The sequence below is a fragment of the Mobula hypostoma genome, chromosome 16 (genome assembly GCF_963921235.1).
Source record: "Mobula hypostoma chromosome 16, sMobHyp1.1, whole genome shotgun sequence".
In the NCBI taxonomy this organism is placed as follows: domain Eukaryota; kingdom Metazoa; phylum Chordata; class Chondrichthyes; order Myliobatiformes; family Myliobatidae; genus Mobula; species Mobula hypostoma.
In genome coordinates, this window is record NC_086112.1 from 54,524,452 (window position 1) to 54,542,789 (window position 18,338).

At 39.9% G+C, this 18,338-nt stretch overlaps 1 protein-coding gene across 5 annotated transcripts in view; it reads left to right on the top strand.

Annotated features, from left to right (window-relative positions):
* dock8 (dedicator of cytokinesis 8) overlaps positions 1-18,338 on the top strand; it is a 258,252-nt gene that overhangs the window by 210,395 nt on the left and 29,519 nt on the right. For all 5 annotated transcript variants that reach the window (XM_063068960.1, XM_063068961.1, XM_063068962.1 and 2 more), the window contains 10 exons: positions 205-292; positions 2,072-2,168; positions 6,528-6,662; positions 8,053-8,205; positions 9,264-9,422; positions 13,277-13,377; positions 14,771-14,963; positions 15,061-15,204; positions 16,930-17,061; positions 17,594-17,728. In XM_063068960.1, coding sequence (XP_062925030.1) covers positions 205-292; positions 2,072-2,168; positions 6,528-6,662; positions 8,053-8,205; positions 9,264-9,422; positions 13,277-13,377; positions 14,771-14,963; positions 15,061-15,204; positions 16,930-17,061; positions 17,594-17,728 — 1,337 coding nt within the window. The remainder of the gene's footprint in view (positions 1-204; positions 293-2,071; positions 2,169-6,527; positions 6,663-8,052; positions 8,206-9,263; positions 9,423-13,276; positions 13,378-14,770; positions 14,964-15,060; positions 15,205-16,929; positions 17,062-17,593; positions 17,729-18,338) is intronic.

Below are 18,338 nucleotides of genomic sequence, written 5' to 3' on the forward strand. Positions count from 1 at the left end.
CATTTTTCCTCTCAGCCCCAATTTCCTGCCTTCATGCCCTGAGTGATCAAAAATCTATCAACCGTTCAACTACTCGTGACTTTAAACAAAAACCCAATTTGAGTTTACTTTAATTGAGAATTAGACATCACATTGATATCCATAAAGTTAGCAAAGAAATATTTCCAAATGTTTGCTTATTTGTTAATTATATTTTTGTTTTAGGGAATGAAAGAAACTTTGGCATAAATGAAAACCTGCGATGGAGGAAAGATCAAACACAATGGCGGCAGGGCAATGAGAAGCAAGAAAAGTATGCAGGCCTTATGAAGGATTTTTCAATATAGAAACACTGGGCAAAAGGATTCCATTTGACTCGATCAGACCCGTGGCCCTACTCTTTCTTCACAATCCTTTTCTTCAATTTTTTTTCAACTGCCTGTTAAATTTTATAATTGAATCTCCTTTCAATATCCTATCATCACATTCCAGATAACAAGTCACTGGGTAGAAAATAAAGTTTTCTTGTATCGTATCTAGGTCCTGTGCCAATGACTTTAAATTTGTGCCATCTTGTCACTGGAAACAGTTAGTCCAAACTTTCAACAAATAATTAATGGCTTTAGACATCACTCCTCTTCATTTTTTTCCTCATCAAAAGAGAACAATTGCAGCTTCATCAGTATATCCACATAATTGATGTCTCTCATCCTCATTCATTCTCAAAAGGTATACTCTGCCGTCTTTTCAAAGCCTAGAGATCCTTTCCAAAGGGCAGGGCTCAGAATGGAGTACAAGAAATGAAAGGTGCTTGCTAAATAGGTGATTATCCAGTTACACAGATTGTGCTGGAGTTTCTATAGGGAACAGGAATTGCAGGCAATTGAAATGAGCTGAACGTTATTTTTGTTATATATAAAATAGTGAGTGTGAGTTTCTAGTTTCATATTCCCTTATTTACTGTATGTCAATGAAGTTTTTACTTTAATATAATTTATACCTATTTAGTACTGTTGTTATCGCCAGCCATCTGCATAAACTGTACATGCTCACTTTTGATCCCACCACCTTCTTCCTCCAGCTAGCTTTCATGCCAAAGACAATTCTTCCCAACTGTTCTGGCCTGACAATACACACAAAATGTTGGAGGAACTAAGCAGGTCAGACAGCATCTATGGAAAAAAATACAGTTGATGTTTCGGGCCGAGACCCTTCGGCAGGACACTGTACTTTTTGACTCGATCAATACATCGACTGTGCTTTTTTCCATAGATGCTGCCCCTGGCCTGCTGAACTCCTCCAGTATTTTGCGTGCGTTACTCAGATTTTCAGCATCTGCAGATTATCTCTTGTCCTGTCCTGAGCTGTGTTTCAGAACATCTTCACAGCTTACTGAATACCTCCTCCAACTACTTGCCACTTAAACTCCAATAGCTTTAGGTTACACTATTTCAACAATCACTTTGTTAGTCACCTGCACAAACTTCAATTGCGCTAAAATTCCTCTGTGTATATTCTGTCTTCCCACAAACCCAGTTAAAATTTCGGTGCAGTTCCTTCCAGATCTAATTGGATACTTAGACTTGAAGAAAATTAAAATTCTCATGTTAGTCTTTACTTTTTTTTCATGCCCTCACTTGATATTGCTCTTTAGTCTTTAAAAATGATTTCCTGCCCTTTCTCAAACATTCCATCCATTTTACTTTCTGGCCCTGTGCAAATCCCACCACCTTTACCATTTGTGTAAAAGCTTTGAGCTGCCTGAACCTCCCACTATGCAGTTCTTTCCTCAAAGCCTCCATCTCCCCTTCTGCAAAATAAATGGAAGCATTAACAATCCTTCTGATCAGTCTTCTGTTGTCTTCATCCATCTTGCATGTTTATTGTAACTAGTTTGAATTTTTTTTGTATATCCAAAGCAACATGTCAACTGAACGTGTTTGCAGTAATGATTAATAATTATATTGATTCAATATCCAATCGTTCTGTCACAAAGCCTCATTCTTACTATTAATTTTAACAACATATTATAAAGTTATTATTCTAAAAATGCAATCTAATTTCATTGCTGGTTCATTTGCTTTTATTCCAGAACCAAGGCAGACCTGGATCAGGAAGCTCTGATTTCAGGGAATTTTGTTACAGAGGCTAATCTGATTATTTTAGATACCTTGGAAATAATTATACAGGTAACATTAGTATAAGTACATTACATTTGCATCCACAGAATGAATCACACCATTTTCTTTCAGCCTGGAAGTTATGTTTAAGTTATGTCTGAGTGTCTCAACCAAAAGTTTGGAGATATCCTTCACCAGGATTTAAGCTGTGCTGTTAAATAGTGCTGAGGCTGATAACTATATCTGTCTAGGTACCATATCCGCTGCGTACTTTGGTCACCATGGTTTTCCATACAGATCTATCAAATATATCAAATACTGATAAATATAGTTTACCAAAATAGCGTGTGCATGCAGAATTGTCAACTCCAAAACAAAGAATGTTTATGCGACCACGCTGCTCCGAAAATGCTCTGGTTATTTTCATTTATCACCAAATTCACATATTCGTTTAATGCACTGTTACCTTTTCATGGCTGATTATTTTATTAGGGTGAGAGGGTGGATAAAAGAGGGTCACGTTTTCCCTAATGTAGCTAAAAAGTAAAACTGATGGCAAATTGACCAATTCCTTCCAAATGAGCTTCCCATTTTAGGTGTAGCTTCATTGCAGATCAGTATTAACATCTCTTCTTCAACGCAGACACACATTCAGGATGCATGCTTAGCCCATTGCTCTACTCTCTCTACACTCATGACTGCCATCTGTAAAGTCGCCAATGATACCACTGTTGTTGGCAGATTCTCAAATGGCGTTGAGGGGGCGTATGGGAGTGAGATAATTCAGTTGGTTGAGTGGTGTTGCAACAATGACCTCACATTCAATGTCTACAAGACCAAGGAGTTGATTGGTTATGGACTTCATGGAGGGGAAGCCAGCAGCACATGCACCAGTCCTCATTGATAGGTCAGCAGAGAAAAGAGTCAGCGACTTCAAGTCCCTGGGTATTAACATCTCACAGGATCTATCCTAGGCCCATTACTTTGATACAGTCACAGAGATCACATCAACAGCTCTAATTCTTCAGGAGTTTGAAGAAATTTGGAATGCCACCAAAGACTCTAGCAAATTTCTATGCTCTGATGGAGAACATTCTCACTAGCTGTAACACAGCCTGGTACAGAGGATTCAATGCACGGGATTGCAAGAGACTGCAGAAATTCAGTCAGATCCATCGTGTATACAACCCTCCCCACCGCTGAGGGTATCTTCCAGGGGTGTTGCCTGAAGAAGGCAGCATCCATCATTAAGGACCCTTGGCATCTATGATATGTCCCCTTTTTACTACTACCATTGAGGAGGAGGTACCAGAGCCTGAAGACCCACACTCAGCAATTTAGGAACAGCTTCCGCTCGCCGTAAGATTTCTGAACAGTCCATGAATCAATGAACAACACATAGTTACTCCTTTTACTATACTGTTTATTTATTTTGTAATTTATAGTAAGTTTTATGACTTTGCACAGCTCCTACAAAGCAATAAGTCATAATAAACCTGATTCCAATCCTGATGAAAGAATGAATATAAAAAGCAGAAATCTCTCTAAGTTGATTTCTAGGAATATATAACAATCACGATGAAATGTCATCATCCTAAAACATTAGTTTACATACCACCAGGGGCCAATTATAAGCAAGCACTCGCAAAACCGCACGATGCTCTCGGTAAACAAGAAATGGCCCAGCCCAACTCATTTCAAATTATCGCTGGCACCTTAACCAAGCCTGTTGGAAGAAAATCCTGCCCAGTTATCACCAGCACATAACCTGTTGCACCAGAGGTCCTAACACACTAGACCACTGTTACACTACAATACAGAATGCCTATCATTCCTTCCCGAGACCGCATTTTGGCAAGTGGGATCATTTGGCTGTAATCCTACTACCTGCATACAGACAGAGCCTAAAGAGCAGTCTCCAGGGATCAAGACAACCAAGTGGTGGTTGCAGGAGGCAGAGGAATGGTTACTGGATTGCCTTTGGTCAGTGGACTGGGCCTTGTTCAAGAACTTACCTGAGGTCGTGAATGACTACACCAGGGTCATTACAGAGCTTATTAAAACAGCTGTGGGTAAGTGTGACCCCATGAAATCGTTTAGGGTTTTTCCCCAATCAGAAACTCTGGATTAACAATGAAATCTGAAACCTGCTGAGAGCCAGATCAGAGGCATTCAAGTTTGGAGATCAAGAAAACTACAAGAAGTGCAGGTATGATTTCTGGAAAGCCATCTTTCGGGTGAAGTGGAGATTCCGAATTAGCCAGAATCAACAAGTGATGCTCGACAGCTGTGGCAGGATTTGAATGCCGTAACCTCCTACAAAGTTAAATCTTACGACATGGGGGACAGCAGAGGTTTGCTTCCAGACGAGCTCAGTGCCTTCTATGCTCACTTCGACCGCCACGTTTCCCAAAGATCCTTTGGTCTCGGTACCTGAAGATGATGTGTGGGCTGCCCTCAAGAGAGTGAATCCAAGGAAAGCATCCGGTCCGGATGGAGTACCTGGCTGAGTATTGAAGACCTGTGCTGACCAACTGGCTGTGTATTCATGGATATCTTCAATCTCTCACTCCGCCAATGTGTGATACCCACCTGCTTCAAGCAGGCTTCAATCATATTGGTGCCCAAGAAGAGCATGGTAACCTGTCTAAATAACTATTGCCCAGTGGCACTTACATCCACAGCAATGAAGTGTTTTGAGAGTCTGGTGTTGAAGCATATCAGCTCCTGTCTGAGTGGTGACTTTGATCTGCTCCAATTCACCTACCAAAGCAACAGATCTACAGCAGATGCTGTCTTGCTGGTTTGTCACACAAGCCTGGAACATCTGGACAGAAAAAATGCATACATCAGGATTCTGTTTATCGATTACAACTCAGCATTTAACCCCATCATCACCTATCATCACCTCAAAACTAATCAGTAAACTCTTAAGACCTGGGCCTCAATAGCCCCTTATGCAATTGGATCCTGGATTTTGTCACTTGTGTACCCCAGTCAGTTTAGATTTGGAAAAAATCATCTCCTCCACAATCTCCATCAACACAGGAGCACCACAGGGATGTGTACTTAGCCCCCTGCTCTACTCACTTTACACCAATGACTGGGTGGCTAAGTACAGCTCCAACACTATATACAAGTTTGCTGACAACACCACTGCTGTGGGCTATATCAAAGGTGGTGATGAATCAGCACACAGGAGGGAGATTGAAAACTTGGCTGAGTGGTGTAATAACAACAACCTCTCACTCAATGTCAATAAGACCAAGGAACTGGTTGTAGACTTCAGGAGGGGAAAACAGAGAGAGTAACCATCAGAGGATCAGAGTTGGAGACGATCAGTAACTTTAAATTCCTGGGTGTCACCATCTCAGAAGACCTGCCCTGGACTCATCATATAAATATAATTGTGAAGAAAGCATGACAGCACCTCTATTTCCTCAGGAGTCTGCGGAGGTTTGGCAAGTCATCAACCCTTGGCAAACTTCTAAAGGGGTGTGGTGGAAAGTGTGCTGACTGGCTGCAATATGGCTTTGAGTGGAAATCCTACAAACAGTAGCGGATTTGGCCCAGTGCCTTTCCCTCCCAACCATTAAGCACATCTGCATGAAACGTTGCCGTAGAAAAGCAGCATCCATCGTCAAAGATCCTCACCACACAGACTATGTTCTTTTCTCACTGCTGCCATTGGGTAGAAAGTATAGGAGCCTCAGGATTCACACAACCGGGTTCAAAAATAGTTACTACCCCTCAGCCATCAGGCTCTTGAACAAAAGGGGATAGCTACACTCATTTAAGGACTCTGTCATACTGTTAGTTCATGCTTGTTATTTATTGCTATTTATTTATATCTGCATTTGACAGTTTGTTTTCAGTTTACAGTTACTGTTCTATAGATTTGCTAAGTATGCCTGCAGAAAAAGAACATAGGTGACATGTATGTACTCTGATAATGTTTTATTTTCAACTTTGAACTTTATCTTTACTCTCTTCAACTCCTGCTTAAATAAAACAGAAATTACATTTCCAGCAATGTATATTTCATTTCTTAACATATTTCTTATCTACATGACTTACATTTTCGCTACACCTGATCAATGCTGGCTACGATTTCTTAACAGAAACTCCATGTGTAGGTTCAGCAAAAATCAGATATATTTCCGAACTTTACAAGACGCCAGATGAATAATTGTAACTTTCTTTTCCTGAAGGGAGTAAAAATGTAATATACTTTTGGTTCTGTGATTTACTTCTTGGTGGGATTGTTAAAGATCCATCTAAGGAAGATACTGATGGGTCAGTAACTTGATATTGAAAGTGCATATTTTTCATATATAGTTAAAAAAATTAAGAGTATTTATATTATTATGTTGTGAATAATATTCAATGAATTGAGTAAGCTAAGTCTTATTTCTTCCCATTCTGTAGGCAATTTCAATGTCTGACTGTAAGGACAGTGTCTTAGGAAGTGTTCTCCGGGTTCTTCTTCACAGTCTGGGCTGTAATCAGAGCTCTTACTACCTTATACATTGCTTCAGCACACTGCGAGCTCTCATAAGCAAGGTAAACGAAAAACTTTATTAATCTTCTCGAAGCACAGCACATAAATGCTTCATACAGATTAGTCTTGAGTGTTTATGATGGGGTGATACATTGAACCATCATCCCTGATTTCGGAGTTCAGATCCTTTTGACTCATTTGCTCCTTGCTGCACCACTAACTCGGAACTGTGAAGATTTTTCTCAGATGAGCGCAATGTATATTGCCAGTATTCTTCAAGAATTGAGGATGTAAGTAGATGTCAGGCTGACTTTGAAACATTTTTATGTTAAAATCCTTTGTGTTGTTTTATTATATTTACACCTAGAGGGGAACCTGCAGGTGGCGGTGTTCCCAAGAACCTTTTGCCTGTGTTAAAGGTCATGGGTTTGAAGGATGCTGGCTGAGTAGCCTGGTCAAGTAACTGTAGTGCATTTTTTAGATTGCACACACTGTAGACACCATGCACAGAAAACATGGAGTTCCACAGAGACTCAGATAAGAAAAGTACCCTAATGTGAAAAACCTAAGTTAAATTTGTAAGGCGTAAAACCACCATCTGTACAGCTAGACAGAAGGACTATCAACGAAGATGGAGTGTCAGTAAGGGTGAAGAATCACAATATTTGAAATTCTCATTTCTCCTTAAGGGATCTGGCAATGATGAGGTACCTGTCTTATTAAATAAGATATGACACACTAGCCGCTACAACACCAATTTTAACGAGGGAGAGGAGCTGAGTGAATTCTTTGACAGAGGGGCCAAAGTATTAAATGCATCCTTGGTGAGGGGGATGGGTAGAGGGAAGGCTTATAGTCGCAATTATTGCTAATTGCCTGCAGATTTTGGACCTTTGTTTTATGTCATATCGAGGTAAACAAGAACTGAAGTCTTTTTTGATCATGATGGTCACTTGTGTAAATAATCTAGTAATGTGTTCCAAGCAAAGTCAGTGAGTTTGAATATTTTGGTGGATTAATCAGTACATACCCACCTGACAATCAGACATGTGTGAGGTGATCTGAGACTTTTTTTATGCATTCAAGGCAATCTACAAATTCAATATGAATTTAAATTTGTATGACACAGTGGTGCAGTGATTAAAGTCAATGCCTCATAATGCTAGACTCTTAGATTCAATCCTGAACTTGGGTGGTGTCTATATGGAGTTTACACATTTTTCATGTGACCTCAACGTTTTCCTACGGATATTCCTATTTGTACCCACAACCCGAAGGTGTATAGATTGGCCACTGTGAATCACCCCTCATGTGTAGGTGCGTGGTAGAATCTCCAGGGACTTGACAAGAATATGGGTGAAAACATGGGTGGTTACTGGTCAGAGTGGCCGGTTTCTGTGCTGTGTATCTATTCAGCTCTACGGTAATTCAATTGTTTCCTTGTTTCACCAGTATGCAGACCTGTTGTTTGAGGAGGAGGCAGAGCAGTGTTCTGACATGTGTCAAAGAGTTTTACATCACTGCAGCAGCAGTATCGACAGCACCCGTACTCAAGCCTGTGCCACACTCTACCTTATCATGAGGCAGAGCTTTAACGTAATCAGCGTAAGTTTCTTTATTTCTAGTCAGGAACAACTACAGTATCAACTATAGTTTGATTGTAAGTAAAAAGAAATCAAATTCTGTTGTGGAATACCACAGCATTTTTATTAGACACAAAAAATTATTGCCATCTTTATAAGGATGAGCCATTACCTTTGGAGATGATAGGAAAATTGATCTCCCCAAATTAAATAAAACTGCCACATTATTTTACAGTGCTGGCAGCAATGAAAGGCTATTGGTAACAGGTAAATGCAATATTATATCTCATTTTCTTCTTCCTCGGATGCTACCTCACTATACGTTTGCCCTCTTTTTGTAGTGTTGTTATATATATACTGTATGTATGCGCGTACATGTGTGTGTATATATATATTTTACATGATTTGTATGTAATTCATATTGAAGTGAAAATAATAGTTTTTTGATAAAATATACCACTCTGATATCGAGCTTTTTACAATCAATAATCAACTTTTTCCACATTGTAATGCACAGAAAAATGACCAAAGCATTAAAATGCTGTATATTCAAATACTCCACTCAAGGACCTGGTTCCTTATGTTAATAAACAATGCAATTCACATATAATGTTTGTTAAAATATATTATTTCCTCATAAAATTATCTATCAGTCTCACTAAAAGCATTCAAGGAATTCCCATCCTAAACTAGGTGCAATTTCAGGCAATGTGCATCTACAGACTGACAGCTGTCACTGCTGGGTACGTCACAGAACTTCACTGTTAAATTCACAGAGGCATATGTTATATAGGTGTGATACCTCCTAGTTACAAAATTGTCATTATCCTCAACAGGTATATGTAAATTATAAGTGCACTAATATATCAGTTGATCCAATCACAGTTTCCTTGTAATGCCAAAATACCAACAGTTTACCAGATCAATACACAAAACAATCAATAATCTAATTTGCTAGGAATCTTGAATAATACATAGAACTTGTACATAAAGTAACTCTCGTGGTCTATTACCAAAATAATTGAAAATGAGTATGGGGTTGTGTTGCTAATACATAAATTTGGTATTTTATGCTTACAGAATTTTGCTAGGGTTAAAATGCAGGTCACCATGTCCTTAGCGTCGCTGGTTGGTAAATCATCTGATTTTAATGAAGAATACTTGAGGCGATCATTGCGAACTGTCTTGGCTTATGCAGAGGAAGATGAGGAAATGCAGCAAACAATGTTTCCATTTCAGGTAGGGTGCCCTTGCAGCAAGTATAAGTACCAACATGAAATATTGAGATAATTAGCCTTCGTATATTTTTGTAACATACGTAACTTTGCTTGGTTCCATATGCCTCCGGCAGGTTTGAAATACTGTACCTAGCCATACCAAAAGCCCTCATACATGTTCCCTCTTGTCTATTCAGAGGTAATATTGAAAAGTTTGATGGGATCTTGTTTGTATGTAAAATGATCCCCAGGATATATGTGTGGAGATGGAATTTCTCTCACTTCTTTTATACGGTGTTCTGTAGCTTTGTGGGTCTGTTGATACTTGATGTGCAAATTTCTTTCAGATTTATCAAATCCAGCAATTTTTCTTTGAAATGCCGCCCAGGAGTACTGTTCCCACAAAGCAGATTTAGCATCTTTCTCATCTCAAAAGAAAGACAATGTAATCTATAATTAAGTCTGCCACTTCAGGTTTCAGATTTGTTCATTATCATATACACCAGGATGCATTGAAATTTCTTGCTGGCATGAAATTCATAGAGGAAATAGCATAGCTGGTAGTAACAAGTACAACAATAAAAAGAGTGACAGGTGCAAAACAACTGAATCCAGTGTCCATTATCAATAGGGAAGTAGTGGTTGGACTGCAAATCTAGATGCCTTCTCAAACCAGGTCATGTACTGTGTAACATTATAAAGCATGGATCCCCTAGCAGTCATGTAGGAGGCCAGGAATATAGGTAAGGACGAGACAAAGTTTCCCAATGTTCGCCCAAAACACAAACAGTAGCTTTATAGAGATTTACTAAGCCACGCATATGTAGTTATAGAGTCCACATTTGGGAGGTTTCTTCAATAAAGTTGGAGCAAGTATACACTCAGCCACTTAAGTTAGCTACATCTGTATACCTGCACATTAATGCAACTACCTAATGAATCAATCTTGTGGCAGCGACTCAATGCATACAAGCATGCAGACATGGTCAGGAGGTTCAGTTGTTCAGACCAAACATTAGGATAGGGAAGAAATGTGATCTAAGTGACTTTGACTGTGGAATGATTGTTGGTGCCAGACAGGATTGTTTGAGTATCTCAGAAACTGCTGATCCCCTGGGATTTTCATGCAAATCTGTAGAGTTTACAGAGAATAGTGTGGAAAAACAAAAAAAAATCCTGTGAGCAGCAGTTCTGTGAGCGAAGATATTTTGTTAATGAGAGAGGTCAGAGGAGAATTGTCAGATTGGTTCAAGCTGACAGGAAGGTGACAGTAGCTCAAATGAACATGCATTATAACTGGTGTGTAGAAGAGCGTCGTTGAATGCACAATATATTGAACCTTGAAGTGGATGGACTAAAGCCGTAGAAAACCAGAACATACGGTTAGGGGCCACTTTGTTAGATAAAGGTGGTACCTAACAGAGTGACCACTGAGTGTGTTATATTTGGCCTTCTAACAAATCATCACTTGACTTTTCCTGGAGGTAAATCTCAGCCATTCTCCAAGACTGTAGTTTTACTGAACCCTTCAGCTATTGGAACTTTACACGCACCTCATCCATCTTAATTCACTTGTCCCTACTTGCCCCGTACTTTGACAGGGGTTGCTCTCCTAGTTGCAAAACACATTCAAGAAGTGTCCTCCCTACTGAGACTTTTCCCAGTCTTTTGTATTTATGCTAATTAACACAAAGTGAATGTATTCAAACTTTAGTAGTGCCACATTATACAGTGAAAAGTTCCAACTTGGTTTCACTAGTGGCAGGATGGAGGCTTGGATATGCTGTTCCAGTCAGTAGTTTTAAATGATATTTATTACATTTATCTGGCAAGTCCCTGCATCGTACAGACTAAGTGATGATCCAGTCTGATCGCTTACAACCAAGGCCGACAGCAATATCCCAGGTAGTAGAGGATAAACCAGCCAGTATTCTGACTCCTGATCATCAGGCTTGCAGTGTATGGATATGGGTTTCAACTGAGCTCGGAATAATCAGCTATCTTTCAGTGTAGGTGTTACATGTAAGCACTGGTCAAGATGTGCTTGTGGAAAGTGGTAAGTAGAAAATTGGTGAGGAAATTCTTTTAGAATGATACTCTATAAATCAGAATCAGATTCGGTTTTAATATCACTGGCATATGTCATGAAATTTGTTGTTTTGCAGCAGTGGTGCAGTGCCATACATATTTTAAAAAATAACTACAAATTACATGTCCTGGGTGATGGGGGCCCTTTATGATGGGTGATAGCTTTTTGAGGCATTGCCTATGGAAGATTTCCTCAACACTGGGGAGGCTAGTGCCCATGATGGAGCTGTCTGAGCCTGCAGCTTTCTGCAGCTTTTTCCAGTCCTGTGCAGTGACCCCTGAATACCAGATGGTGATGCAACCAGTTAGAAAGCTCTCTGCAGTACATCTGTAGAAATTTGCAAGAGACTTTGGTCACGTACTGAATCTCCTCAAACTCCTAATGAAATATAGCTGCTGTTGTGCCTTCTTTGTAATTGTATCGATATGTTGGGCCCAGGGCAGATCTTCAGAGATGTTGACACCCAGATACTTGAACCTGCTCACCCTTTGCACTTCTGATCCATTGATGAGGACTGGTGCATGTTCCCTCGACTTACCCTTTCTAAAGTCCACTATCAATTCCTTGGTCTGACTGACATTGTACTACGACACCACTCAGCCAGCTAATCTCTCTCACTCCTTACGCCTCCTTGTCACTATCTGAAATTCTGCCGACAATAGTTGTGTCACTGGCAGATTTATAGATGGCGTTTCCGCTGTGCCTTAGCCACACGTTCATGGGTGTAGAGAGAGTAGAACAGTGGGCCAAGTGTGCAGAGTTTGAGGTACACCGATGCTGACTGTGGTCTCCTGATGAGGTAGTCCAAAGGTACAATTTAACGTCAGAGGAATGTATACAATATACACCCTGAAATGCTTTTTCTTCGCAACCATCCACGAAAACAGAGGAGTGCCCCAAAGAATGAATGACAGTTGAACATTGGAACCCCAAAGTCCCCGCCCCCAGCTCCCCTCCTCCTGCACGGAAGTGGCAGTGAGCAACATTCCCCCTCCCCCCCCATCGGCAAAAATAAAGTGCACCCACTACCAGCACTCAAGCGTGAGCAAAGCAATAGCAAAGACACAGGCTTGCAGTTATCCCAAAGGCTGCATTGTTCACCCGAATCCAGTTGCAGAGAAAAGTACAGAGGCCCGGGTTTTGGAGCTTGTTGATTCGTACTGAGGGTATGATGGCGTTGAACACTGAGTTCTAATCAATAAGCAGCAGACTGCCATAAGCAGTAGTATTGTCCAGGTAGCCCAAGACTGAGTGGAGAGCCAGTGAGATCGCATCCACTGTCGACATATTGTGGTGATAGACAATTTGCAGCTGGTCCAGGTCCTTGCTTAGGCAGGAGTTGATTCCAACCTCTCGAATTGCTTCATCACAGTAGATGTCAGTGCAACTGGGTGACGGCCATTAAGGCAGCTCACCCTGCACTTGGGTTCTGTTATGATCGCCCCCCCTTTTGAAGCAGGTAAGAGCCTCCGACTGCAGCAGTGAGAGATTGATGATGTCCTTGAACAATCCCGCCGATTGGTTGGCACAGATTTTCAGTGCCCTACCAAGTACACCATTGGGGCCTGGCGCCTTCAAGGGTTCACCCTCTTGAAAAATGTTCACAGGGTCACCAGATGCATAAAAGGAATTGAGCTCATCTGGGAGTGAACCATCACAGCCAGTTATGATGCTACATTATGCAGAATATGACTGGGAAAGCCCACGCAAACTTTGCATATTGTGTTGATGTAAGTAAACTTAAGTCTTACTGGTAAAATAACTATGAATATTTTATTGCTTTTCAGGTGGAGGAACTACTGAGTAACCTCAACAGCATCTTGTCTGATACGGTAAAAATGAGAGAGTTCCAAAAGGATCCTGAGATGCTTATGGACCTGATGTACAGGTATTTAAATGAAATCACTATGTTTCTTTTTATTCTGAATATCCCCCACTTGTAATGAATATCAATATACTGCAGATGCTGCCGATCTGAATCAGAGTTGTGAAGCGAGAAACAAGAGTTAACGTTCTAAGATGAAGGCCTTTCATCAGAACAGTTCTAAGCTCCACTGGAAGGTCAATAACTCAAAATATGAACTCTATTTTTCTCCCGCCATATGCAGTTTTTCCTATGAATATTTCCTCTTACACAGACAATTCAATATACCCACTGCTTCTGGCAGGCTTGGTGCACCTCTCAGGAAGTTGCCATAGCAGTAGCATACCTTAGCTCTTCTCATACCCACTTCCACAGCCATCTAAACAGGATCTCTGCTCTTTATTATCATAAAGCCAAAATTAGTATTTAAACATACTCCACCATTTACTTACAAATTAGGTAAATGCCAGTTAGGTTTGAGCTCGTAGACAGATTTTCCATATCCTCCAGCTTTTTAAACTTTTCGCACAAGGCCAAAGCTGTGCTGAGAGCCTATATTGACTATTTAAATGAGTTGACCCTGACAACTGCAGCTGGTCAAGCTCTTAGCCAGCTTTGCACCAGCTGTACTAACTCAAGGTTGCAAAATCTGCCTTCTAAACATTACAAATGGAAGCTTCTCTGCTGTCTGTGAGAAATCTTTACTCTGATTGGCTACTCAGCAAGTTTGATGACATCATTGTCCCATTGAACTGACATCGAACAGCAGTCAATTTGGAAAAGGTAAGATTAAAACTACTGAGATCTTTCTGGTGAATGTTTCTGCAAGGCCAGTGCCATATATCATCACTGTACAGAATATCTGACTACAAAACTGAAGTTAATTTTCTTAGAAAAGCCATAATTCACTGTGCCATCTGTCAACATTACTGAAAATCTGTTTGGTAGCAAAGGAACTAAAAGCTTTCAGATTTCTGGTGATATTCAATTGCCATGAACAATAATGAGAAAACGTTTATAATTGATTTAGCAAGGCATCAAAAAGGGAGTTTTGTTTTGATAACTACATTTAAATCTTAACAAATTCCAACCAGCCCAGACAAAAACAAAATCACTGGCTTATTAAAACGAAACAAATCAGGAATGCTCAACATTTGAAAAGACAGGAAAAGGTTAGAAGGGGGTTGCCGGTGTGACCTAATTTCAGTATTTAATGAAATCAACATTGAGATGCCTTTTATCAATACATGAGACTACCCTTTAATGTACATATTGAAGAGTTCGCTAAGGCTGTCTGTCTCATATCTCTAAAAGACCAAGTTTGCCAGTCTTGGGTTCAGTCAATGAAGAACAAATATTGGACATTAATATTCCTATTTAATTTTGGTGCATTCCCTTGTTTTATCACACATTTCAGACTAGCAAAAGGATATCAGACTTCGCCTGACCTAAGGCTGACCTGGCTTCAAAACATGGCAGAAAAGCACACAAAGCGCAACTGTAACACGGAGGCTGCTATGTGCTTGGTCCACGCGGCAGCGCTTGTAGCAGAGTACCTGAGCATGCTGGAGGATCACAGTTACCTTCCAATAGGGTGTGTTAGTTTTCAGGTATGTCTATTCACTCAACATCCTTGTGGCCACTTAAGTATCACTGTACATAATAAGCATCAGTATGCCTAATTCATTTGCCTGTCCTGGTCTCCAGAATATATCACCCAATGTTCTGGAAGAATCTGCTGTCTCCGATGACATTTTGTCCCCCGATGAGGATGGGATCTGCAGTGGAAGATACTTCAGTGAAAATGGTCTTATGGGTTTACTTGAACAAGCTGCCGAGCTCTTCAATTCAGTAAGCAAATTTCCAATAATCACTTACCTGTCTATTCCTCAGGTACTCCTCCACCATGTTGGTAATGTGACCTTATCAGTAGATCTAAAAGCGTGCTGAGGAGATGCTGAAAGGAATCAAAAAGAATGGCACACCGCAGCTTCTGTCTTTGGCTTAAGCAGGTTGTACTTGGCAAAGATTAGAGCTCTTCATCCCTAGACAAAATCCTGGACTCCCGACCCATCACCACTGTTCAAATATGACTTCAGTACAAGGAGCTACTTGTGATCCTTCACACTAGTGTGTCACAAATATAACTCATCGCCACAATCTCAAGAAAGAGATGATCTTGCAACCTGTGTCACAATCCACGTATGAATAAAAAAAAAATCTAAGTTTCATTTTGCCAATGTTTTCAAACAATATGGCCACTGGCAGCTTAAAATTGTTGCTTTTGTGTTGGAGATTCAAAGATTATTTTCAAAAGTGTATTGATAGGACTCTCACAATATAGGGAATTTGAACTTCCAAAGAATGCGTACGTTTGGATCAGGTGTGATACTAAAATGTTAGAATCCTCGCGGCTGACTCAAACTCATTTCAAACCCATCGGGTTTTCACAGAAGTTGACGATAACACTTGACTGGTGCATTCCCAGGAAACAGGTAGTTTATTCAAATAATAAAATACAGCTATAAATGTGAACGTTTACTTCCGTTTTAAATTTAACACTGTCTATCGAGCAGGTGGGAAGAGATATTTCCAGAAGCAGTATTTGTGGGACAGAGAAGAACTAAGATCAAACCACGATTCTTTCTGGCATTTTTCAACATAAGGATAGTTAACTTTACAATTTAATTACAACTATATTTTTTCTCAATTCATCTTTTACCAAAATATCTGTTCCATAACTGAGTTGGATTGACAGAGTGAGACTCATGTGGTTCCTCCACAGAAGACCAAACTTTTGGAAAGATGCAATTGAAGTGAATTGTTCAAATGAATCATTGGTTTATGAAAGTAGAAAAAAATCGCTAATTTATAAAACTTAAGGATAATAAATAAATTAGTAATTAGTTGAAACGAATACATATAATGTCAGTAACACACACAAAATGCTGGAGGATCTCAGCAGGCCAGGCAGCATCTATGGAAAAGAATAAACAGTCGACATTTCGGACCAAGACCCTTCATCAAGAAGGGTCTCAACCTGAAATGTCAACTGTTTCCTCTTTTCCATAGATGTTGCCTGGCCTGCTGAGTTCCTCCAGCATGTTGTATGTGTTGCTTGGGATTTCCAGCATCTGCAGATTTTCTTCAGTTAATAATTAGCTGTGAAACGGGGACACCTCTTTTTCTCTTATTAGGGAGAGTGAGAGCCTGTGGTATGTCGAATTACTGGGTGAATGAGTAGTCTTTGGTTTACTGCAAGTCTGTGTCTTTATTGATGCTTTACTGCACGCTTGAGTGTTCGGTGGGGGGGGGCGATGCTTTTTTTGCTGGTGGAGGAGGGTGGGGATCGTTGCTTTGCTGCTGCTTATATGCGGGAGGGGGAGTTGGGGGGGCTTTGGGGTTCTAACATTTAACTGTCATTCATCCTTTGGGGCACTCCTCTGTTTTCATGGACATTTGCAAAGAAAAAGAATTTCAGGATGTATATTGTACACATTTCTCGGACATTAAATGTACCTATTGAAACTTATTATGTAACATCATTATTCTGATAGTATATATTGCTTTTTTTAGGCTCAAATGTTTGAAACCGTGAACGAAGTTTACAAAGTTGTCGTACCAATCCAAGAAGCCCATAGAGATGTGAACAAACTGGCTTATATACATGAGAAGCTGAAGAAAGCATTTGATAGCATTATAGCAAAGGTAAATGATCATACTGCTGGCAACATGAATTTTTACACTGTAATATTTTCTTCAATGTTTGTTCAATGAGTTGAGTAATATATAAATAAAATCAGAGTTGTTAATGGCACAGACTCCTCAAGCCTCCCCCTCTCTTGCATGTGCAGATACAGACACACACAATCACATTGCTGGCCATAGATGGGAAAACGGTTCCTTAATTTAAGTACTTCCATCTAACACAAAATCCTCTTAACATGAAAACTATATATAAGAATGGGCACATTGTCTTTTTCATGAATTTGATTGATCCAAATCTTTCCTCCTTTTTTACCAGAGTAATACTATCTAATATATTGTATAATCAAAATATTCCTAGTTAACTATTATGTTGCAAAGTAGCCGTTACGTCTGTATGACCATCATTTCAATATACTCGTTGTTATAAATAGGACTGTAAAGTTTGGTGAACTAAACATTTCATGCCTGTTGCTGCAATGATTTAACAGCTCATTTGTGGTTATCTACATTGAACATATTTTTATTTTACAAGGGTTCCAAACGAATGTTTGGTACATACTTTCGTGTTGCATTTTATGGAGCTAAGTTTGGGGATTTGGATGAACAGGAATTTATTTACAAGGAACCTGCCATCACAAAGCTGCCAGAAATTTCCCATCGACTGGAGGTAAATAAACCTCTCATTGCTTTATTCAGCTGCCAGCTACTTTAAATAGCATTAAAGTTGGCATCTGGAAAACACCATGCCCCTGAGGGGTGTTTTCATTTGTAACGTAACACCCAGCAATTATAGCAACAGTGAGCATGTACATTGGGCTGATACTCCCGTGCATTGCTGAGGGAGTACTAGTCAAAGGTGCTGTGTTTTGGATGAAACATTGAACTGGGATTCTTAACGTATTTCAGCAAAGGTCAGGGGAGTTCTCCTCCAGAGTATTATGGTGTTTCTTTATCTTCATGTTAAGCTGGATTTTCTATCATAATCATGTCACTATCTGTGGAGTATTAGGAAACTGAGAAACTGCAGTGGGAGTAGGAGCAGTCATATGACCCTTGAGCCAGCTCTGCCATTCATCAAGACTTTGGCCTGGTCTTGATCTCAACACCATTCTGTATATTCATCATAACATTTGGCTCTTTATAATCCAAAAACCTCTGACTCTTAGCCTTGCATGGCTTTAAAGACATTGGTTTTCACATCACTCTAGGAGAGAGATTTCAAGAGAATCACAGCCTTGAAAGGAGAAATTTCTCCTGAATTCCATCTACAAAACCTT